Source organism: Pseudorasbora parva, chromosome 7 (assembly GCF_024679245.1).
Source record: "Pseudorasbora parva isolate DD20220531a chromosome 7, ASM2467924v1, whole genome shotgun sequence".
Classification (NCBI taxonomy): domain Eukaryota; kingdom Metazoa; phylum Chordata; class Actinopteri; order Cypriniformes; family Gobionidae; genus Pseudorasbora; species Pseudorasbora parva.
In genome coordinates this window covers 45,754,418-45,779,532 of record NC_090178.1, presented here as the reverse complement: position 1 = coordinate 45,779,532, position 25,115 = coordinate 45,754,418, and the positions used below count along the sequence as shown (strand labels likewise).

The window sequence follows — 25,115 nt, the reverse complement described above, 5'->3', positions numbered from 1 at the left end:
TTGGGCAGGGCTAGTGCATTTTGTTTTGTTTTGTTTGTAAACAAGCAGGTTATGTAAATAATTCTAGTAGGTGCTTTTATCCACTAGACAAGCCCACGTTTTTTAAGTGACCACCCCGAGCTCGAGGTAGTTTAAGGCTGCTTGATGAGGTTTTACGGGGATTCACATGGATGACTAACCTGGAAATCTTTCGCAAACCAGGAAGCCGCTCTATTGTCTCTGAGGAACTGTGAAAACGAATGTCTGGGGTCAATGGCGCACGCTTACATTTTTAGCCCACTTTAAGGAGTTTATTGGATATTAAAAAGTCATGCGAATCTTGCGGATCACGCGCTTTTCGCTTCTTTTGGGGTTTTTCCTGTCGTCATTCTCGGAGCTCACAGGTAACAGCCAAACTCACTCTAACATTCACAGTCAGGTAATATCCATTTCGATGCCCATACATCGGGGTTAATCTTTACCTCTTCACCCTTGTGTTCAGTTTTTTACAGTTTTTACAGTGTAATTGGTCAGTTAGTCTATTTTGCATTTTTTTAATGCTTTTTCACTAAATACATGAATCGTTCCCATATCTTAATCTTCTAAGAAAGCAAGACTAACAGCAGGGTGTTGGATTTGTTGGACTGTTGTGAGTTATATTGACTAATGACAAATTTCATTTGATTTTTCAGTCTCTTTTTGTACTAAACATTACAGCTTTCATTACAGTGTTGTTTTGGGTGCACATCTAAAAGAAAATAATCTTTAAAATAGCAATGACAGTCTCCATGAAATCAAAATGGAAGTTTATTGACTTTTAGTATGAATATGGTAGTCCTACTGTCATCTATAAGCTAGTGTGCTTAAAAAAAATGATACAATTTGTATTTAGAATATAATCATTTTGATGAAATCACTCTGCACTTGCTTAGTTTTTGTAAGACAGAACATGAGAATCGTTAATCTCTTTTATAATAGTTCATTTTGTATTACATTCTGGAAAAGAGTTACATTTTACGGCATCTATAACAACACATACAATCACACTTGAAATGAAGGATTGTAAAGATAGAAATTTCTGTAATATTGTAAATCTCTTTATTATATTAGGTAAGATCCATATTCATAAAGCAAAATTTTCCAAATCAAGACCATGTTTTAAATTATTCCAAATTGAAACTGACCTATATTTTGATTCTATTAAATTGGTAAAAAATAAAATAAATAAATAAATAAAAGAAAGCTATGTTATATTTAAAAAATAACATGAAAGCTATGTTATATATATATATATATATATATATATATATATATATATATATATATATATATATATATATATATATATATATATATATATATATATATAGTAATTATTGATGTATAATCTTTCTTCATGGACTGTGATGGCTGAATGTTTGTAAATTGAATTCTAAAAATAAATCAATTCTGTCCAATCAAATGCTCTCTAGAATCTGAAGCCCTGCCCCCTACATTATAAACAGATTCTGAAGCTCTGGCTGAAATTGCTCACACATTTACTATTTTCTACATGGTGAATGGCATAGTGCACCATATAGGGGACACAGGGAAAGATCAGACAGTGTAAATATGCTTTCCATCGGGACAAATTAAATCTAGTTTCACATTAGTGCCACGTGACGTGAGTGAACTGCTGCAGCTCCATTCCAGAAACACTATAGCACAGAGCGGATCATGTGATTTGGGCAAACCAGAAAACAAATCGGACCTGTTTTAATTCTACACAAAATTATATATTTTAAAGTGATAGGGAAAAGATTAGGGGAAACCTGCAAATTTACAGAGCTCAATGGCTCTGGCCGAACTGTGAAACTATTGGCTGTTTTAAAAAGGGGAGGAGATGTTTGAAATGTCCTGCCCTGTCTTCCTGTTTCAGTGGAAATTACGTCAACTATTGAATAATGCTCTGCTTTTCAAGTCATCTTCAGTAGAACTTTAAAGGTTCTTCATGACCCATAAATATCAATGAAGAACCTTACATTTTAAGAGCGTAAACAACTTAATATCTTATAATAACAACTTATTATATAATAAATATCTATTATTTATTATTTTTTGTGCTTTTATAAATAATTTTGTTATACTCACTAAATATGTGAAGAAAAAATATGTTAAAGTAGTGATGGTAAATTTCTTTCGTTTCAGCATCTTAACTTTTTTTCTTGAATTTTAACCTAAAATCTTTGCTTAAAAGTGTGTCTTTACATCATTTCAGGTGGTGCAGAGCTCAACGTTGCTGTTGAACGAGGAACAAGCATCCAAATTAATACCAGTGCAGTTATCAACACACAGTGCAAAGTTTGTATAAGAAAGGTGTGCCGGTCTTTTGTGGTGCTCAAAAGTGACACGCGTCTGGATTTCAGCTGTTCACAGCCAGAGAATGTGTTTACCGTGGAGATCATCAAAGATACTGGTGAGAGCTGTCAGATAATTCTTTTAGGCCGGAGACACATTGCAAGTGTGGCGTTTCTGTTGCGTGTCAGCCGTGGGGCAGCTGTGTGGCATTTTCTCTGTTATTGCAAACCAGAAGCGTGTCTGACGCAGCACTGCTGCTCCTATTGATGTACAGGGAAGTCCTATACTTCATGTTAGACATAAATATATAGCCTATTGATACAGCAAAGACAACTTCGGCAGTAGCCTATTGATAATATTAATGGCAAAATAGGCTACTGAATATTTCGTTCTGTATTGACAGGTGCAATATTTCAAAATCGATAATTTTTTTTATTTTTATAATTTCAATTAGGCCTATATCTGCATTTATGTTAACCTAGAGACTTTCAAACATGAAAATGTAATTTATTAATATGTATTTGTGTCAAAATCACATCTTTTCCTATACTATTTTTCCTGAAAACGCTTTCAACACGCTCGCGTGTTGAGTGAAAAATAGGCGTCTCTTCTGTTTCCAGCATGCACGCGGTTTCCATTGGACGTGAGACGCACGTGTCACGCAGGCCGTGTGCAAGCTCTAACCGGTTAACATGGGAGCCAAAATAAAAACGGACACGCCACCAGCCGAGACACTTGCCGTGTGTCCCCAGCCAACACCTTATATTTCTCATTTCGAAAATCATATTTCACTGGTCATTAAAAAAAATGTTTTACTAGGCATAAACAGTGGGGTAAAAAAGTATTTAGTCAGCCACCAATTGTGTAAGTTCTCCCACTTAAAAAGATGAGAGAGGCCAGTAATTTTCATCATAGGTATACTTCTACTATGATGGACAGAATGAAAAAAAAAAATACAGAAAATCACATTTTCTATGGGCTTGAGATCCACTCCAAGACCTTGAAATGCTTCTTATGAAGTCACTCCCTTGTTTCCCGGGTGGTCTGTTTGGGATTTACATTTACATTTATGCATTTAGCAGACGCTTTTATCCAAAGTGACTTACAACTCAGGAGAACAGGAAGCGATCAAGAAGAGGCAACGAAACACAAAAAGTGCCCCAAATACCAAGATTTGTATACCGCTCAGAGTAGCAAAAACCAGAAAGGGGAAGAAGAAAGGAGAGACAGAGGAAGAGAGTTTTTTTTATGTAAGATTAAGTGCTTTGGAAGAGATGAGTTTTTACCTGTCTTTTAAGTGAAGTGAGTGATTCTGTCGTGCGTATGGAGGATGGGAGATCGTTCCACCAACCAGGAACAATGAAAGAAAAAGTTTTAGTGAGGGATTTCATGCCTCTCTGTGATGGTACCACAAGCCTTCGCTCATTAGCTGAAGGAAGGCTTCTGCTGGGGGTGTAGACTCGTAGGAGTGAGTCGAAGTATGCGGGTGCTGAGCTTGTGGAAGATCCATTAGCGAGAGTCAGGGCTTTGAATTTGATCCGGGCAGCGAGTGGCAGCCAATGCAGAGAGATGAATTGAGGTGTGACATGAGCCATTTTGGGCTCATTGAAGACAAGACGTGCCGCAGCGTTCTGGATCATTTGCAGCGGTTTGATTGCACAAGATGGAAGTCCAGCCAGAAGCACATTGCAATAGTCAAGTCTAGAAATGACCAGGGCTTGGACAAGAAACTGTGTTGCATGCTCCGTAAGGAACGGTCTGATTTTCCTGATGTTGTGCAATGCAAACCTGCATGACCAAGCTGTCTTTGAGATGTGGTCTTTGAAGGACAGCTGGTCATCAAAGATTACTCCAAGATTTCTGACCGACCCTGAAGGAGTAATCAAAGATGAACCTAGCTGGATGGTAAAATCGTGTTGTATGGTGGGATTAGCAGGGAAAACAAGCAGTTCAGTCTTTCCTAGTTTGAGCTGCAGGTGATGTTTTTTCATCCATGCCGAGATGTCCGCCAGACAGCTTGTCATTGTCAGGGATCATTGTCATGCTGAAAGACCCAGCCACGTTTCATCTTCAATGCCCTTGCTGATAGAAGGCTGTTGTGGTGTGGCAAGCAGCGGGGCGAGGGACCGCGAGAGCGGGCCGGTGATTAACGTTCACGAGTGCCAGCTGCGTGGCACACCGGTCTCGTCTCGCGGCCATGTGACGGGAGCATATAAGGAGGAGCAAGGACAGCGGAAGAGGAGAGAGGACCAGGCCTGGAATTTTATGTTATGTTTTGTTTATGTGTTTGTGGGCAGTCGTCCGTGAGGGGCTGTCCACGTTTTATTTTGTGTGTGTTTGCGGGCAGTCGTCCGTGAGGGGCTGTCCGCGGTTTTACTTTCATTTTGTTTATTTATTTTGAATAAATGTGTTTGAAACGTTCGCCGGTTCCCGCCTCCTTCCTTCCCATCTACAAACCGTATTACAGCTGTTTTTACTCAAAATCTCACAATACATGGCCCCATTCATTCTTTACTTTACACGGATCAGTCGTCCTGGTTCCTTTGCAGAAAAACAGCCCCAAAGCATGATGTTTCCACCCCAATGCTTCACAGTAGGTATTGTGCAACTCGGCATTCTTTCTCCTCCAAACTGGACAAGTTGAGTTTTTACCAAAAAGTTCTGTTTTGGTTTCATCTAACATTCTCCCAATCCTCTTCTGGATCATCCAAATGCTCTTTAGCAAACTTTAGATGGGCCTGGACATGTACTGGCTTAAGCAGGGGGACACGTCAGACACTGCAGGATTTGAGTCCCTGGCGGCGTACTGCAGGATTTGAGTCCCTGGCGGCGTAGTGTGTTAGAGATGGTAGCCTTTGTTACTTGGTCCCAGCTCTCTGCAGGTTATTCACTAGGGCCCCCGTGTGGTTCTGGTATTTTTGCTCACCATTCCTGTGATCATTTTGACCCCATGGGGTGAGATCTTGTGTAGAGCCCCAGATCGAGGGAGATGATCAGTGGGGGATGTCTTATTCTTTTATTCTTCTATTATTATTATTATTGATTTCATTTTCTAATAATTGCTCCCACAGCTGATTTATTCACACCAAGCTGCTAATCCATTGCAGATTCACTCTTCTCAGCCTGGTGCAGGTCTACAATTTTGTTTCTGGTGTCCTTTGACAGCTCTTTGGTCTTGGTCTTGGCCACTTGGTTTGGAGTCTGACTGTTTGAGGTTGTGGACAGATGTCTTTTATACTGATAACGAGTTCAAACAGGTGTCATTAATACAGGTAATGAGTGAAGGACAGAGGAGCCTCTTAAAGAAGTTACAGGTCTGTGAGAGCCAGAAATCCTGCTTTTTTTGTAGGTGACCAAATATTTATTTTCCACCATAATTTGCAAATATATTAATTAAAAATCAGACAATCAGATGTGATTTTCTAGATTTTTTTCTCATTCTGTCTGTCATAGTTGAAGTGTACCTATGATGAAAATTACAGGACTCTCGTATTTTTAAGTGGGAGAACTTGCACAATTTGGTGGCTGACTACTTTTTTGCCCCACTGTACTTTTAGTTGACCAAAACTTATCTTTTGTGTATTTTTTCAGTCCCTGAAAAGGGATGCCCCTCTCCTTTTATAGTATTTTGTCTACAGAACATTATAATACATTTTGACTTATACCCTCTTCTCTGGTACACACACACACACACACACACACACACACACACACACAAATTAAATAAAAAAGGTCACATGTCCTAAAAAGTCATGCTTCTACTCCTCTTGGTTAAACTTTACAACCATAGAAATTAGGTGGTGGGAGGGTGACAGAATATTTTAGTGGGAGAATCTGGAAATCAGCCATGATTAATTGTGGGAACAATTGGATCATAGTTATTGCATAAATATTACTTAGTAGCTAGCTACTAGTGGTCGATCAATATATATAAATAGAGTTTTTTAATGCCTGATATCTAAAGCCCTATTCGCACGGGACTAGTATTATCTAGGGACCTCTGGTGATTTGTAATAATTGCAGAGAATGTCTGTGATCTTAATCCCGTGCGAATCGGCCATGTCTGTAATTTGTAAAGTAAAAATTACTCCACAAATTACCTACCATATTTCGCCGAACACAGAGGTCCTGTGATAAAAGTAGTCCCGTGCGAATCGACATCTCTGTGATTTGGCCAGGATTAGGTGAATCGTATATAATTTGATCTGCATTCTGAATTCATAGAGTCTGCATTCATAATTCACACCGTTATGAATTCCTGTGCAGCCGCACGGATTATACTTTCACTTTAACATCAATACTTTTGATTAACATCAATAGCCTACTATTCTTAATGAAAAACATAACAGAACAGTATAATGACTCCTGCCGCTGATCAGGTCTGTTTTTAACTAGCATCTGCTCTCTAACTAAATTAAATAATTTGTATTACTATAAAACAATCAAACCGATATTGATGCCTGTTTATGATTTCATACAGCTATATCTATAACAAAGTCTTGACATCATATCCGGGAGAAGTCAGTAAATTCGATTAAAATCCCAGGCTTTTGTTATCCCGTGCGAATGCGCCATGCAAAACTCAGATGTGGGGGAGTCAAAAAATTCCCTTAAAATACAAGATATTAAAAATATTATTGACTAAAATATATTACATTTATTTAACTGAAAAATGGAATTCAGGTGTTTGACTACATTTGACTGGGAGGAGAATGAGTGTGACCACTAAATGAGGAGCACCAGAGAGTTAAATTAACACTGTGTGCTTGTTGTCAAATCAATAAATCTACTGTGTTTTTCTCTGACATAACACATTTGTTCAACAGTGATAAACATTGAACCCAAAGAACACAATGCCTTTAAAAAGTTCAATCGGACCTTCACCTGGAATCTGAAGCCTACAGCTACAAATACTATCCATTTGAATTTCAGTAGAATTGGATTACGACAGATTCAGCCGACAGACGGCTGCCCGGACAAGCACGTTTACACGATCATGACGGAGAATGTCACTGTTGGGAGATTTTGTCAGAATGGAACCATTAAACAAGTCAGTGTGCGTAATGTTGGCAAACTGTCTTTGGAAGTGTCTGGAGGTCAAACTCTGGCCACGAACGTCACCGATGTATCACTGGGAGTTCCCTCTAATTGTAAGTGCAATGGTAAAGCTTATATTGAGTATAAGTTGTCTAAACAAATTTGTCATATGTCAATTGTTGAACTTTCTTTATTTTACAGCACTGGCTAATATCCATGTTGTTCTCCCAGAGAGCAGTTCAACCCAGGATTTCTTTACCCCAAGCACTTTTCCTGAAAATGCAGAGACAATGTGGCATTTCCACGTGCCCCACGCGTATTACGCAGATGTGCACATTCTGAGCTACACTGTTCCAACATGCCTCCAACCTGAAAACATCCCAAAAATGAAGTATACTTGGCAGGGCAGGGAACCTCTGGAAAAGCCACTGAACGGAATCCAGCCATTGGTGGAGACTGGCAACTTTAACCTCTACATAAAGAACTGCAAAATGTCCCGGGTATCGCAAGGCCTAAAAGCGCACTTTCAAATCTCTGCCATCAAGAGAAGAAAGGGTATGTAACTTTTTTTTCTCTCAATAATTATATTTGATTATTTTTATGTACTTTTATAGTAGTCATATTTCCATATACATCTCATAAGTTTACACACCCCTTGCAGAATATTCAAGATGTTAAAGTGCAACTAATATGCTTTTTTTTTTGTGAATATCCCCTTTCATGCATTGTGTAATGCATGTGAGTGTAAAGTTGAGAAGCCGAAAATATTGTTTCTCAAAAGAAGGAATTGGTTCTGAACCGCCTAAACAAGTCGCCAGGAATTTGGCTACATGTCACTTGATAAGACATTTGCATAATGCATGCCCATGTTCTAGATCATCCGCTCACAAACAACTTTACCAGTCCTTAAATACTGTAGCTAGCTGCTGGTTCCTGTGTCGATATCGATGCATCGAATCTTCGGGTATTCGGGGTCACCCCTAGTTTCATCATCTGACTTGCGCTCGGATTGATATGGTGAAGTCGGTGCCATTGTTACCGTCTTTACAGTCTACTAATATAATATAATGTCCCTTTGGTTTCCAACGTGCACTGTAAGTGGTCGACCAATCACAACAGACTGGGCTGTCTGGCCAATCAGAGCAGAGTAGCTTGTGGAAAGGCGGAATCTGGAGAGACTGATCCATCTGACGAGCCATTTGAGAATCAAATGGAACCCCCCCCCCCCCCCCCACACACACACACACACACACACACACACACACACTATGGTAGTCAATGGCTGCAATGGCTGCCAAGAATTGCTTGGTTACAGATATTCTTCCAAATAAAGGATGCTTTTCTTAAGCTCTATTCGGACAGGACTAGTTTTCCAGGGGGACATTAGAGACTTTTGTGTTTCACAGATGTACTTTGCAATTTTATTCCTGTCAAATCGAAACTGCCAAGTCTGTGTTTTTCTCACATAACCTCTAAAGTTTATGCAAGTTTATTAGAAACTGCTGCTGCAAAAAACTTGTGAAGTTTACTTAAATAGAGTTTTTTATTATAAATAAAAATGTATTAATTAACAAATAATAAATTAAAAGACATACGTCATACGTGATGCACGCAAATGAGCAGATGTCCTTCTGTAACATCTAGAAAACACACACTGCCACCTCTGTAATAAACTTGGAGATGTTATTCCAAACGTTGTTTAGAAAACTAGTCCAGTCCAAATAGGGCTTTATTTTGTTAAAGATATGTAATATTTTCATTCTGCCTTTTAGAAGCTACATGAGATATTTATGTTTCCCTTAGGAGAAAATAAGAACAATTTACCGCGATCATCCGATTCAAAAAGTTAACACCCACTGTCTCCTAATGCATAGGGGTATGGGTGAATAATAGTCTAATCACCTCTTTACCATGGTGTTCTCCATCACTAGTAGGGTGAATCTCACATACACAGGTATTTAACTGTCAAAATGAAAAGGAAAAAATAAGTAATATTTTACTTAAGCCTGTGCATTGTGATCGATTTCAAGACACATTTATATTGTTATTGATTGATTGTTTTATCATTATTGATTTACCTTGAGTACACAAGATTGCGCCATCGGTTGTGTCATTTTGGAAAACCCGAACAGTTCCAGGTTACCATGACTCATGGAGGCAGGAAATGAGAAGTGCTTGTTTTCTTTTCAGTGGATTTTGAAGAGCCTCTGGGCTCAAATGAGGTGCTGATGAAAGCTGTTTTTAGTCATTCTTGCTTTTTTCACTTGTTTGATTAGGGTGGGAAAACTATTGAGCAGCACTAATTCATTGCTGAATCAACACTGATTTGTTTCAACACTGTTTTCAGTTATGTTCTACATGCTACGTGTTCTATATATTTTTGTATCATGTCAAAGTTACATTTATAACAAGTCACATTTAATGCAAATTCATCCTGATCAAAAAAGGTTAAAGGCCCACTGAAGTGCCTCGAAACGCGCCGCATTATTCAATGTGTTGACGTAATTTCCCCTGAAACGCTCCAGCTGTTAGCAGCTCCTCCCCTTTTTTGAAACAGCCAATAGCGTTTTGTTAATATACAGTTTGACTAGAGCGCAAGAGCGGACCTTTCTGTTTGGTAAAGCCAGTTTCCTCTAACACCGTTTATCATCATAATCTCCTCCATATCGCTTTGAAATGCAGCATTCTGCGCAGAATTCAAATGGGTCGATATGTTTGTTGTCTGCGCGGACTCGCGCATATGATCCGCGCTCTCGTGTCTGTAGTCTAAATTTAGACCTGAGCCATTGGAGTGAGTGCGCTGCTGCGGTGCGTGAAACTAACATGAAAACAGACTTTATTCGCCTCAAATGAAAGCATATTTACACTGAATCATTTCCTATCACAAATATAGTGTGCTATGTGCCTTTCACCATGTAGAAATTAGTAAATGTGTGAACAACTGACCGATTTCAGCCGCAGCTTCAGCAGTGTAAGGGGGCGGGCTTTAGATTCTAGAGAGCATTTTGATTGGACAGAAGATTTGACGAGAAAGTGAAGTCTGCGATGATGTCACCAAAATCTGAGATTCGTTTTAATGGATGTGAGAGACTGTAAATTTTGAATGGTCTTATCTCCTAAATGCAAATTTTGTCATAGTTTTGGAACATACCAGCTTATTCATAACTTTAAGGCTAACACAGTCATACTAAAAGCTAAAAAACTAACATTTTGATTTCAGTGGACCTTTAAATCTGTTGACCCAAACAAAGTTGCGAATGCCGCAGCCACGGGCATCATAAAGTAATGACGCTTAGGGCATCAAGACGGCCAGCTGTGGGACTGATTATTTACCACCCAAAAAAACATGTTTTAAACCAGACACTGGTAGATTGTGTGGATCATTGTGGATATGATGAGTGCTTTAATTTGTGTGTTGTCAGTAGGTCACACACTGAACTTTCCACTCCCATCTGCGCTTTTTTGGAATTGTGCTCTCACGCTAATTTTGACCTGACCTGAACAAACACAATCATTAATTTAATCCTCATATCGTTTCCTGGGGTTATTGGGGTTCTTCTTGGCGATATTCCCAGGGTTATTGAATTTTTATATCAATGCACCAGTTGAGCCAGAATCTGGAGGTATTACTTGCTTTTGTTGATTATGTCTTTGATGGGGATTATCTTAATCGATGTCTGGCGTTTCCTGGCTTGTTGATGCGCTGCTGGTCTTTTGTGTCTGGACTCTCCGGAGTGACGTGTTGGGAGGCCTTTAACGTTGGTGTGTTGGTGGTGAATGGAGTCTTTCTCGTTTCTTAATTTTGAGGCAGGCTTTGTGGCAAAACTTAGAACACAAGACTCTCAACGGAAAAGAAAATGAAGGCCCTTTCACACTTAGCATGATGCAGTAAAGTTAAGCAAGTCGTCGACGAATGGAGCTTTCTCACTGAATGTGAAACGTTTGATTGCATTCAGCTAATCCAAGTCTGCATGATAGGTGGCATTGACCGAGAAGATGTCCATAGGTTTTTCCATTTGGCTTTAACTTCGTCTGCTCCGAAATATACAACATTAAATTAAGATAAATACAATTTGGTACTTCACAGAAAACATACATCGAAATAACTACCGACTGCGATCTAAAGTGGATTTGGTAACACTTTAGCATGGGGAGGTAATCCACTATTAATTACAGCTTTTGCCTCAATAAACTCCTAATTACTGCTTATTAATAGTTAGTAAGGTAGTTGTTAAGTTTAGGTATTTGTAAGAATTTAGGGCTGTAAAATATGGTCATGCAGAATAAGATTGCATAATTTTGCTCACAGCTTTGTCAGTGGATAGTAGACCATTTCTTTTTCTTCTTCTGGTAAATCCAGTGAGGGCTCAATGCACCGTCTCTTTTCGCATAAATTTTTTTCATTATGCCTTATTTCATATAATGTTTATTTGACATCTGTTTTTCTTCTTCTTGTCACTGTTGCAGGGCAGTGTGAAGGGGATCTGCCTGAGAAGCAAATGCTACAGATCCATGTGATGAAAAAGGATCCCAAGTCCATCTGTGTGTTGAAACTGGATTCAGTCATCATGGACACAGTCACCATAGCTTCAGGGAACCATTTTGACCTTGATACCTTTGACTGTAACAAGGATGAACTGGAGTTGACTGTCAACCAGACCATAGGTACTCAAATATGATCCCCCCTTTGTGCCTTAAATAAGAAAATATCCTAAAAATGTTGAGCTTTGTTTCACAGTTTAAAATGCTCTGGTCTCTCCTAGTCACTATTAGAACAGAAGGTTCTTCAGTTAAAACTATATTTACCATAACTTCTATTGTTTTAGCAGGTCAGGTACATGAAATTGGGCCAAAACATTATCAATAGGTATTCCCTAAACTTCTCAGGTACCTTCAGAATGTGCAAACTTTTGTTTCAAGGGATAGGTCACACAAAAATGAAAATTACTCATCCTCACGTCGTTCCAAACCCATAAGACTTTCTTTCCTTTGAGGTTCATTCTCCTGTTACGCAGCACGTTTGAGCTTCAGCAGGAACCAATTAGGTTCATTCTCCTGTTACGCAGCACGTTTGAGCTTCAGCAGGAACCAATGAGGTTCATTCTCGAGTTACACTGCCCGTTTGATCTTCCGTAAGAACCAATGAGGTTCATTCTCCTGTTACGCAGCACGTTTGAGCTTCAGCAAGAACCAATGAGGTTCATTCTCGAGTTACGCAGCACGTTTGAGCTTCCTCAAGAACCAATGAGGTTCATTCTCCTGTTACGCAGCACGTTTGAGCTTCAGCAGGAACCAATGAGGTTCATTCTCCTGTTACGCAGCACGTTTGAGCTTCCTCAAGAACCAATGAGGTTCATTCTCCTGTTACGCAGCACGTTTGAGCTTCCTCAAGAACCAATGAGGTTCATTCTCAAGTTACACTGCACGTTTGATCTTCCGTAAGAACCTATGAGGTTCATTCTTGTGTAATGCAGCATGTTTGAGCTTCACAAGAGCAGTGGTCTCAAACTAATTTCCTGGAGGGCCACAGCCCTGCACAGTTTTGTTCCAACCCTAATTAAACACCTGATCCAGCTAATCAAGTTTCAGGTATAGAGGGAATGCATGTGACATCACCATCAGATGGAATGACTGGAGGCTGGTCTGTGATTTTATTGCCGTCCAAATCCACAATGTCTGTGTTTTTCTTCCACCACCCACGTAAAAATCCCCGGCCGAATTACGTACTGTTTTTAGATAAACACCGAGATTATGTGGTGATTTAACTGCCGTCCGAATCCACATCTCTGAGTTTTCAAGAAAAGATTGTTTCAAAATTCACTGTTTATATCCTTTTTGACCACAGCGGAGAACCGTATCGTTGCGCTTCCCTGTATTTGGATGCATTATAAAGTTCTAGCCTACACTTTTATTACTGAAATACTGGAAAGTATTTACAAGAATAATCTTTCATCACCGCTCAAAAGAGAAAGAGAAGAAAAACACGTAAACATTTGAAATGAGCCGTTATTACGGCAGTAATTAATGTTATATAGGTTAAATTTGCAGCATTGTATTAACTTATTTCCGCTCTTTTCCACATTTTTTGAACGACACCTTCCATTTTTAGGAGATTTAAATAATGAATAATTTCCTATTATTAAATTAAATGATTTTATTCTTATTATTCCAAGCATATTATCTTTTGACTGACCACGTGAGCAGGTTCCCAGGTGAGTAGGATCACAAACCGAATACATGAGTGGTGTACCGATCACTGAGGTGGCATTCAAATTTATTTTTACAGACGTCCAGATGAGAAATAATTACCGTCCGAAAAGGGCTAAAGTGTAGACATTATGTAAATGAGAGATTCATTGTGTTGTCATCTTCACTGATTGTGAGATCACGTTCATTGAATGAGGGACAGCTTTCAGTATAAAGGAAGCACTCTTTGCGCAATAGCAATAGAAAAATTATAAATAATAAGCCCATGACATATTCAGAATTTGAATCCAACTTTTGTTTTCCATTCTTTACAAGCAGCCACATACACACATATCTGCATATACATGCAGGTTTCACTCTATAAACTGTGATGACTGACAGGGATAAAAATATATGTATCGAAATCAGACTCTGGCTTTATGTCAATATCCATAGATCACTGGATCTTTGGTGAGTTGTAAGAAACACTGTATCAAGTCCAACCTTTAGTTTAATCTAATAACCGTATGTTTTCCTCGCGTTTTCCTATATTAACTCCAGTCACGCACCTGCTCTTCTGCCACTCAGTCCGGCTGAGGGGTCGTGTTCCGGCGGGAAAGTGACTTCGATTGCATACCCTCAGTGTTGGGGGTAACGAGTTACAAAGTAACGAATTACAGTAACGATATTACTTTTTTGAGTAACGAAGAAAAGTAAAGCATTACACTAAAAATATAGGGAACTACACTACTTTACTAGACTATAGGAACGCGCTTTCATGCGTTACCCGAGTCGTGTGTGAAGTCTTGATCTGTTTACGTGCTTTGTGCATGCGCTGCGTGTGCTTGCCTGGGCAACGTTGCCATAGAGATCAATTTGAGTGACGTAGCTCCTGTTGCGAGAAGAGAGAGGGAGACGGGGACAGTGGCGATCTTCAGATTACTTTCACTTTAGATTAACATTTTAACTTTTCTACTGTCCAATAATAATTTGGAAAGAAAACAGAATGTAAGCTTATATGTTAATATAGCAATGAATGCAACCTAAATTGCGTGGAGAGGGGTAATTAAATGCGACAATGCAGGATGTTTTTTTATTTTTATTCCTTTGCGCTACTTTTCTTTCATTTTTAATGTAAACATTACCAGACCGTTTGACTGTTGCGCTTGCATATCTTCCATACGTTTGCATAGTATTGTGCATGACGCGGCTTAGTCACTCAAGATGAAAAAATCTCATCTCTAGACATGCATAACGCATTTTAACCGCAAAACCGCGACCTGTGAATGGCCCTACACTGATTAAGAGACAAACAGCGCATTTTTATTTCAGTGCTTTTATTTAAACAGTCAGCTTGCCTTATACGTTCAGTTTACTGCATCAACAACAAACCAAAGAGGGCGTTTCAACTGAACTAGGCATTGAATTTTAAACACTTCTACGTTATTTTCTAGCTCTGTCCATGTAATAAATGCACGTTCTTAAATGAGCGAGTTTTCAACTTTATCTTAAATAATTGGCCTTAAATCACGTTTATTCTCTCTCTTAAACAGAAAGTGACCTTTTTTATATTTTTCATTGACCGTTTGTGGATTTTACATGAGGCATATTTCTTTGTGCAGACAGGGATATTGTTCTTTCATATGGTTTTACGTGCCATTTTGTAAACATTTATACAATAAACACTACTGACAGGCTAAGTGATGATAGGGCTATGATGTCTGTCCATAGGCCTAATTATAAAACGGGAAAGTAAAGTAATAAGTAGTGAAGTTACTTTTCAAATGCAGTAACTAGTAAAGTAATCTCATTACAATTTACAGAAGTAACTAGTAACTAATTACTTTTTTTGAGTAACTACCCCAACACTGCATACCCTCTATGCTAGAAATTTCCATGCAAGTGTGAGTTGGAGCTGTGTTTAACCAATAGGGTAGTTCTGAGCCTGGGTTGAGAAGCGCATATTAACAACCATGATCAAATGTCAGGGTGCAGGCCCTCGGCCGGGCCAGATGATGTCCCCCTCTGTAGTCCAAAGACTTGCCTTGCTGAGATGCGAGTGGTTGTCAAAGTACCCTTCTCGAAGCTCCCATCTCACAAGGTGGCCTTTTCTGCGTTACTGTCGAGAACTGGGCCCAGCAGTTCTTTACAGTAGAGAAGAGAAGACCCCTAAATATGTTTAATCACGTCTGTGCTTTCCTTCCTGCAGCAGGTGTTGGAGCGAAGGCTATTTCCCTCTATACCCTCTTGGAATCTTGCTCTAGTGCTTTGGGCCTCTATGTTTGACAGAGCTAAGGATTCTGTCTATGAAGACTTTGCTTCTGGCTGCACTGACCTTTATCAAGAAGGTAGGGGACCTGGAGGCATTTTTGGGCCGGGTGACACCCATGTCATGTGGTACCTAGCTATGTTTCCAAGGTTCCTACCACTTTCTTTGGGGGCCAGGTAGTGAACCTGCAAGAGCTGCCCCCAGAGGAGGCAGACCCAACCCTGGCTTTTCTCTGTCCTGCCCATGCTCTGTGACTGTACGGGGATGGAAAACAAAGCTCAGGACCACAGATCAGCTCTTTGTTTTTAATGGAGGCCAGCAGAAGGGAAAGGCTGTCACCAAGCAGAGGATAGCCCATTGGATAGTGGATGCCATTGCCTTGGCTTATCAAGCACAAGTGGTGCCCTATCTGCTCGGGGTGCAAGCATACTCGACTAGAAGTGCTGCATCCTCCTAGGCACTGACACTTGACCCCTCTCTGTCAAATATCTGTAGAACTGCGGGCTGGGTGACACCCAACACTAGATTTTATAGCCTTTGTAAAGAGCTGGTATCCTTGTGTGTTCTCACCTCAAACGGGTAGAAGCACTGAGAGGTCCAGACTCTTGTTGGGTTGCTGCGCCCTGAACTGTGGCGCTTATATTCTCCAGAAGCAAATTCTGTCATGTCCTTCATCACCCTTGCTGCTGGATTCGGCAGAGCGTTGGGCATCAGGCCTATTCCCACTGAATCCTTGAGAATCGATATAAGGCTGGGTATGTATGAGTGACCCTGTGGGGATCCCATATATTTTTCCACAGTTGCTCATAAACAGAAGCCTGTGTTTTTTCCTTGGGAGAGACTCACTTTCAGTAGGGCCAGAGGACCCTTTTTTTGCATTGTTAGCAAACGGCTCACCAGTTATACCACACACAAATCCTAGATTTCTAGAAGGCACGCCTTCCCAGTGTTATCCAATATAGTGACCGACTGAATATCGGAATAAGATAATGCCTCGATTACATATGTAACCATCATTTCCTGAAGGAGGGAACGGAGATGCCGCATCATTTCGCCATGTCCTCTGTGCCCCGCTGGGTATTCCTATTGATTCCTATTACAAATAAGCTCTGGTCTCTGTCAATACAGTAAGGGACAATGGTAACTTAAGCCACATTAGCACATTCAGAAAGGCTTTTTCAAACACCCATTATAAAGGCAGATTTTTAAAGACACATTCTAAAGTGCAGTACTTGTGTGTTCTGGATATGAAGTTATATCATGAAGAGTTTTTATTGATTCATCTTTGAGAAGTTTGGTGTGAATGGGCTTTTATGCTCTTTCAGTTTTTGGTCCATAATAATTAAACATTCCTCTATTCATAACTTACTTTGTTTCTTTATCAACAGAATGTAAAGAATGGACAGACTGTGCATCCACTCCATTCCCCATCACCTTCAATTATGAGCAGCAGTGTATACCAGGAATTGTGAAGACAATGACATGGCACCTTCATGGCCCACAGAACAGTGCAGTGGAGCTAAAGTCTCCACCAGACGGTCTGCGTCACTGTCCGCATGAGGACAAATGCAATAGCATTCTCCTCCTAAATGTGTCCCATCTTAACCCTGGCATCATTGTTGGGCAGTTTTGTCCAAAGGGAACCATTGAGAAAATCCAGATCCGTGAATCCAAGATTGTTGTAACGGCCTCCGTTACAAGTTTCAGTGACCGGAATTTGGCAACTAAACCATTTTTAACTTATTCATTTACAAAAGGCATATCAGGTAAAGTGTTTCATCATACATTCATTATACAAGCTTAAAGCAAGTGCATGATTAAGTAGAACAAAAATGGTGCAGAAACTGTTTGGGACTGTCAAGATTTAGAGTTTTAAATTGGCATACACTACCGTTCAAAGGTTTCAGTAAGATAAAAAAACTTACTGATAAAAAAAAAAAGTTGTTTTACAAAAGTGCCAGTATGCATATATAACATAAAAAAAGATTTATATTTCAAATAAATGCTTTCTTTCGAGCTTTCTATTCATCAAAGAATCCTGACAAAAATGTATCATTGTTTGCATAAAAATTGCCCAACTCTTTTCATCATTGATACTAATGAAAACTGTTTCTTGAGCCAGACATCAGCATATTAGAATGATTTCTGAAGGAAATTGAGTAATGATACTGAACATTTAGCTTTGATCATAGAAATATATTTTAAAATATAACTGAGCAGCAATTAGAGTGGTTCAAGCATTTTAAGGCTTTTAAGCATATGCGTAAAAATATTTTATTTGCTAAATAAAACAATACCTAAAAATAAAAGTTTTTATTTTAGACTAGACGGTTTATGTGCCAAGCTAGAACAAACACCGCACCCCAGTTGGTCAGAGAGGTGTCCGTCATAATCATTTGGCAACGGGAAATAGCCGCCATGTAGACCCCTCTATGAAAAAAAAGAGGATGTCGCCACATTGACAGAGTCTGGAACAACCGCATAACACACTGTAGGCGAAGCACCGACCCTGTCGATCGGGCCACCAAGAGCTTCATCCACCAAAGGAAGGGTCTCATGTGAAGCAGACCCAGAGGAAGCACTAGGAAAGCTGCGGCCATAAGACCTAGAAGCCTGCGACAGGTCCCCACAGAGACATGATGGCCAAGCCTGAAATGGGCCAAGCATGCGACTAGACTGGAAATCTGGGCAAGGGCTAGGCAGGCCTGCATCAAAACAGAATCCGGATAGACCCCTATGAAGTTGGTCTGTTGGGATGGTATGAGCACACACTTGACTCTCAAGCTGAGGGACTGAACGTGGCGATGCCCAATATGTCTGTGATAATATCTCTGAGGGTGAATCTGAGGAGCTCCCTGTGTCACAGAATGACCTGAATGTGAAAATATGCATCTTTCAGGTCTATCACAACAAACCAGTCCCATGCTTGCATCTGAGCAGAGATCTGTGTTAACACCTTGAACACAGTGTTAACACAGCTTCCCTTTAAATAGGGATGAATTCAGACGAAAGTCTTAAATAGGCGGCAGACCTATTTATCGTCCTTCTTCTGAACCAGGAAGTAACGGCTGTGTTGCGGAGTCCACGTCCTGCCTGTAGGGAGGTAACATAGAAAATGCATGTATGGCTGGCCATCTGGACAGTGCAACATACAGAATGTCTCTGGGGTGGCCCCAGCCGATCTAGGTGGGATAATACACCGGACAGAGACGGCGGAATAGGCTCTGTCGAGGGAAAGACACAGGTTCGCCGTGGGGAGCCATCCTGATAAATACACATATGGAACCTCAGTAGGTGTCACAACATATGGCACAGTCGAGGGCGCAGCATGGGGTGTGCTTTTACCTTACTGAGCCTGGCGTCAGATGCTCCGCCACATCCGAGCGTCGTAAGGAGGTGGAGGAACTCGCAGGGTTCACCTAACTGGGGAGCTCTACTGGAGCAAAGGTGCGCACTTATCCAGTCCATTTAATGGCACAGCAATGGAAAAACTTTTGTGATCTACTGGCCCCTGGAGAAATCTCGGCGTGTCACCGTTTAAGCGGGCAGCGGTTAACCGACCAAATAATAATAACAATTCATTACATTTATATAGCGCTTTTCTAGACACCCAAAGCGCTTTACATAGAAGGGGGAATCTCCTCAACCACCACCAATGTGCATCCGATGATCCGACGGCAGCCATATTGCGCTCACCACACACCAGCTTATGGCGGAGTGGAGACAGAGTGAGAGGGGGATTATTAGGAGGCCATGATGTACAGAGGCCATTGGGCAAATTTGGCCAGGATGCGGGGTTACACACCTACTCTTTATCGAAGGATATCCTGGGATTTTTAACGAGAGAGTCCATCAGAGAGTCAGGACCTCGGTTTAACGTCTCATCCGAAAGACGGTGCTCTTTGACAGTATAGTGTCCCCATCACTATGCTCAGGTGTTAGGACCCACACAGACCACAGGGTGAGCGCCCCCTGCTGGCCTCACCAACACCTCTACATGCAGCTACGTGGTTTTCCCAGTTGGTCTCCCATCCAGGTACTGACCACGCTCAGCCCTGCTTAGCTTCAGTGGGAAACCAGTCTTGGACTTGGCGGACGTAAGGGGAGAAAGTCTGAAATGTCTCCATCCTTCCATCCCGGATGTATCTAAAGTCAGACCAGTCCTGCATATTAAGTGCTGGGTGGCAAATGTGACAGAGTTGGATAAGGAGAGTGAGCGAGGCAGGCAGAAACGCTAGCGCGGTCTGTCCCAACCTCAATCGTCAGACAAAGCTCTCCTTTTTCTCTCCTTTTTCGTCTTTTTCAGTTGCAGTATCCTTTTTTTTTACCAGACCACAGTCAGAAATTATCTCATTCCTTTCAAGAGTAGCAACTGTTTTAGTAAAAGTGGCAACGGCCACTTCGAATGTTTTGGCATTCTGGAATGAATGTCAATTGAAATTGACTTTTTATTAACAATCAGACTCCAGAGAATCTTTCTGCACTGGGTTGGTTCTGATTGGGTGAAAAATCTAGGAGTAGTTTACAAAAGAGATTAAAAAATAAGAATTGAATGAAATTTTTTTTTACATCTACATTTACGGATCTGTCCAAGCCAAGGATTGGTGACAATGTAGATGGGGTGGGAATTACCATCCCTCAAAGTTTCAAGTCTGCAACTTTTAGGGGAGAATGCTGATCCTTGGAAATTTCAGTGAATATCTACATGCTTGAACCCCTAATAAATATATTGCAGTAGAAAGCTGTTCTTTTTAAATTATGATATTTCACAGTATTTATGTTTTGCTGTATTTTTTTATCAAATAAATGCAACCTTAATTAGCATAAAGACATTTCTTTCAAAGACATAACAAATATCTAACCAATCCCAAACCTTTCAACAGTAGTGTACTTGCTCAAATAGATTCAGTGCAACTGAGTTGATAAAAAAAAATCTAAACAGTTATTGAGCTTTGCTCTTCTGCCTTTCTCATACAGAGCACTATATATTTACTGTTGCACCAAAAATGGATAACCCTACCGTGTTGGCGACTCCAGCCTGGCCGTCTGGGATGAAACCCTCCAGCACTGTGTCCTGGATCATTAACACGGAGGTAACGAGCAATCTGAAGTTCAGGAATGTCAGCCAGCCCAAGTGTAAGGAGGTGCACACAAACATTGCAGTGCAGACTATTCATTCTCAAAAGATGGTGTACAGCACTAAAAAGGATGAGAAGATTATTGATGTCTTGGTCCCAGAAAGTTTTTACCTTAACATGACTAACTGCAAGTCCCCGACAGGAGCCTTTGGGGCAATTATGGAGATCACACTGCAGAAAACCACAAGTGAGAGCTTTACTTTACTTTATTCTGTCCACAGGATTCCCACTTGAACTTACATATAATATAACAATTAAGGAAAGACTTGATGAAGTTAAATGTATTGTTTTGTTTTCAGACAAGCTTCTGGGAATCATCCTGAGTATTGTGGGCATTGTGTTAATGATCATAATAGCTGTGGGGATCTGGATTGTTCTCAGGTAAGAGCATCAATTTTCAGGTATTTTTCCAAATTGTGTTCCAGGTTTTGTTTATGAATTATAGGCTTTCGTGTAAACTGTATGGGTCATTTTGAAATCACTGTGCTATGGCCACTACAGGTCAAAATACACTTTATTAGCAAAAGTATTGGGACAATCATCCAAATCTTTGAATTCAAGTGTTCCAATCACTTCCATGGCCACAGGTTTCACAAACATTTGTGAAAGAATTGGTCGCTCTCAGGAGTTTAGTGAATTCCAGCGTGGTACTGTGAAAGGTTGCCACCTGTGCAATAAGTCCATTTGTGAAATTTCCTCAATACTAAATATTCCATGATCATCTGTTAGGGGTATTATAATGAAGTGGAAGAAAATTGGGGACAAAAGCAACTCGGTCATAAAGTGGTAGGCCAGGTAAAATTACAGAGCGGGGTCAGCACATGCTGAGGGTCATAGTGCGCAGAAGTCACCAACTTTCTGCAGAGTCAGTAGCAGCAGACATCCATACTTCATATGGCCTTTAGAGGACCTCAAGAACAGTCCGTAGAGAGCTTCATGGGTTAGGGTTAGGGTTTAGGGTTAGGGTTAGGGTTAATGTTTACATGGCCGAGCAGCTCATCCAAGCCTTACATCACCAAGTGCAATGCAAAGCGTGGGGCGCAGAGGTGTAAAGCAGCCGCCACTCTAGAGCAGTGGGACGTGTTCTCTGGAGTGACCAAACCCGCGTTTCTGTCTGGCAATCTGATGGACAAGTCTGGGTTTGACTGTTGCCAGGAGTACGGTAACTGCCTGACTGCACTGTGCCAAGTGTAAAGTTTGGTCGAGGGGTGATTATGCTGTGGGGTTGTTTTGCAGGGGTTGGGCCTGGCCCCTTAGTTACAGTGAAAGGAACTCTTAATGCTTGAGCATACCAAGGAATTTTGGACAATTTCATGCTCCCAACTTTGTGGGATTTTTTTGGATGGCCTTTCCTGTTCCAGCATGACTGCGCACCAGTGCACAAAGTGTCGATCCATAAAGACATGGATGAGCAAGTTTGTTGTGGAGGAACTTGACTGGCCTGCACAGAGTTCTGACCTCAACCCGATAGAACACCTTTTGGATGAATTAGAGCGGAGACTGAGAGCCAGGCCTTCTCGTCCAACATCAGTGCCTGACCTCACAAATGAGCTTCTAGAAGAATGGTCAAAATCTAAACCTTGTGGAAAGCCTTCCAAGAGTTGAATCTGTTATAGCTAAATGGATAAAGGCAGTTGGGTAATGGGTAAAGGCAGGCGTCCCAAAACTTTTGGCAAAATTGTGTATTTTTGATAATTATTAATCTAGAGAGCCTGAGATTTGTACTAAACTGGTTTTGTTGAGGTTGAGCAATAAACCTTGGACAAATTCATAAAAGTAGTTTTTTTCTTGAGGCAAAGAAATTTTTGTTCAGAATTAGAAGACCCAACTTATGATTTCAATGTGTGTATGTGTGAAATATCTTTTAATCAGTATACAAATTTCACAAATGTAAAATGTGATAGCGCTTATCTAATGGCAATTTCTTTACATTTTGGTGGCCTCGTAGAAAACGATGGTACCTTGGACAAAGACGTTAAATGCCATTTTCAAGACAGTCAGACCAACTGGTGAATAGTTATAGCCATTTTCAAGTTTTTTTTTTCCCCGTTATAGTGCCACTAAGTGGTCAAACCCTTTAATTTTGTTCATTTCACATCAGAATGAGCTCATACATATATGTACCAAGTTTGGTGACATTCTCATTCCAGTCAAGAGTTACAGCCATTTAAGTGAAATTGCCACTTTGACAAGTTTTATTTTGTGATAATTAGTCTTCAGAGAATCTCCACTGCTTTGGTTCCAATTAGGGTCTGGGCTTTGCACTTGAAACCCTAACAACTATTTTACTGTAATATTTGATTCTTAACAGAGTATCTTAATATTGCACAGGAAAAAGAAGAGGAATAAGGCTCCCCCAGTGTCTGTCTACAATCCCGGTGAGCATGCTTTCCTTCCAGGCCTCCATGGTATCCCCAAAACACAGGAGGAGGAGGATCCCCACACTTATGCATACATAGATGATACTCTAGTATATTGCCATCTGCTTAAAGGTGAGGCTGAAAACGAACAATGTGAAGAACCCTGTAGCGATAAGAGCGGCCCACCTCTATGTGGCCCACCTTTACCAGACCGACCAGTCAGCAAAGATACAAGCCTAGTCTCTAAAGGCAGTGTGTTGGTTGGCAACGATCAGTATGGTTATATTCAGGGACAGTCAACTACATCTGGCTCACCAAAGTCTCCCATCAAACCCTCGGAGGAAGGGGCCTATGAAACCAGACTGTGTGTGTGAGGGGGAAAAGAGGACTTGATGGAAATGAATTTTCTACTGTAAAATGAAGTTGATGTTTTTCTAAGACGTTTGTCTATCTTGTGATTTTTATGTGTGAACAGGCTGCTTTTTTAAAATATTGAATGTTTGATATTAAAACATCTACATTCACTTGCACCATGTGAAGTTAGGAGATACATTTTATAAAAAAAGAAAATTGAACTGAGCAATCAGAAATGTTATTATAGTGTAGACTGAATATGTGAGCATTGACTCATTCTCATGGGAAAACTTAACTTTTCCACATTGGCAATTTCATGTTTTTGTACAAATTCATATGATTAAAAAAATAATTAAATAAATAAACTGAAAGGTCCGCCCCTAAAAATTTTGGTAACTGAGGCATAAGCAGATTGTGCCAAAACATACAAATGAGATCATCCATAATCCATATGAATTGGCTACCAATTTGCCAAAGCGTAAAACAGTTACAAATTGCCATGAGAGTGTATTGGAGATTCTGGATCGCATTGACAGAGATGCTAGAGGCTTAACTGCAAACCCATTTAAACTACATTTGTTTTATGGCTGTTGTGAATCTGCTGAGCTGAGCTTTAATATAACCAGTTGTATCTGGTTATATTAAACTGATGATTCTTTGATTAAGATTTAAAACTGAAGTGTGAACCATGCAATGCCAGAGACGCTATTGCCAGGCCATTTAATGGGAAATATATATTTACTTTTTTAAATGCATCTGTTTTGTGTTTTATGTCAAATACTTACATTTAAAGGTCCCATTCTTCGCATGTTTTCGAAGCTTTGGTTATGTTTACAGTGTGCAATATAAAATGAGTTCATGTTTCGTGTGTAAAAAACCCCAGTATTTTTCACACAATTTACTTATCTGTACAGCGCTGTTTCCTCTGTCCTAAAAACGGCCTGATGATTTCCTTGTTCTATGAAGTCCCTCCTTCAGAAATACGTAACGAGTTCTGATTGGGCCAGCGCTTCCCGTGTTGTGATTGGACAGCAGCTTAGCGCACGTTGCCGCCAAGGTCCCGCCTCTTACCATAACGGGGAGATACGCACGCTCAATGTTATTGCAAAAATGTCTATATTGCCTTATCAATTTGAGCCGGAATCAGACCCGGAGAATATCGAAGAGGATCGATTACAACCTACTCAGGAAAGACTTTTGCTGGATGTTTCAGAATGGTCAGCTGTCTATTCAGTAGTTTAAACTGATCATTACAAACACCAACAATCGATGGTGTCTGAATGAATTACTACACTTTTATATGCTAAGTTTTTCGGATTAGTTTCAATTACCATCTAACGTTAGTTAACAAAGCTAAACAGCGTTGCACTTTGTGTCATGAGTTACATAAACTGTTAAACGGACCGACTTAAATAATAAAATACACTTACCGGTTGTGCACCATAAACAACGCCT

At 40.3% G+C, this 25,115-nt stretch overlaps 1 protein-coding gene across 2 annotated transcripts; it reads left to right on the top strand.

Moving 5' to 3' along the window:
- On the top strand, positions 1–23,744 carry cdcp1a (CUB domain containing protein 1a). 2 transcript variants are annotated; one of them, XM_067449354.1, is made up of 9 exons: positions 1–383; positions 2,237–2,434; positions 7,143–7,466; positions 7,555–7,908; positions 11,821–12,018; positions 17,197–17,574; positions 20,786–21,133; positions 21,246–21,327; positions 23,278–23,744. In XM_067449354.1, exons 1-9 carry the CDS (start codon positions 311–313, stop codon positions 23,678–23,680), a joined length of 2,358 nt encoding a protein of 785 aa, XP_067305455.1. In that variant the 5' UTR covers positions 1–310; the 3' UTR covers positions 23,681–23,744. The 2 variants fall into 2 exon arrangements, with proteins under 2 accessions (XP_067305455.1, XP_067305456.1); XM_067449355.1 differs by lacking the exon at positions 1–383 and having other exon boundaries at positions 2,300–2,434; positions 7,249–7,466.
- Positions 23,745–25,115: the final 1,371 nt, after the last annotated feature.

Excerpts from the sequence above, each read along its gene's own strand:
- cdcp1a (XM_067449354.1), top strand. The coding sequence starts at position 311 with ATGCGAATCTTGCGGATCACGCGCTTTTCGCTTCTTTTGGGGTTTTTC. Across the intron at positions 7,909-11,820 it reads TGCCATCAAGAGAAGAAAGG|GGCAGTGTGAAGGGGATCTG; the intron begins GTATGTAACTTT and ends TCACTGTTGCAG. Across the intron at positions 21,134-21,245 it reads CACACTGCAGAAAACCACAA|ACAAGCTTCTGGGAATCATC; the intron begins GTGAGAGCTTTA and ends TTTTGTTTTCAG.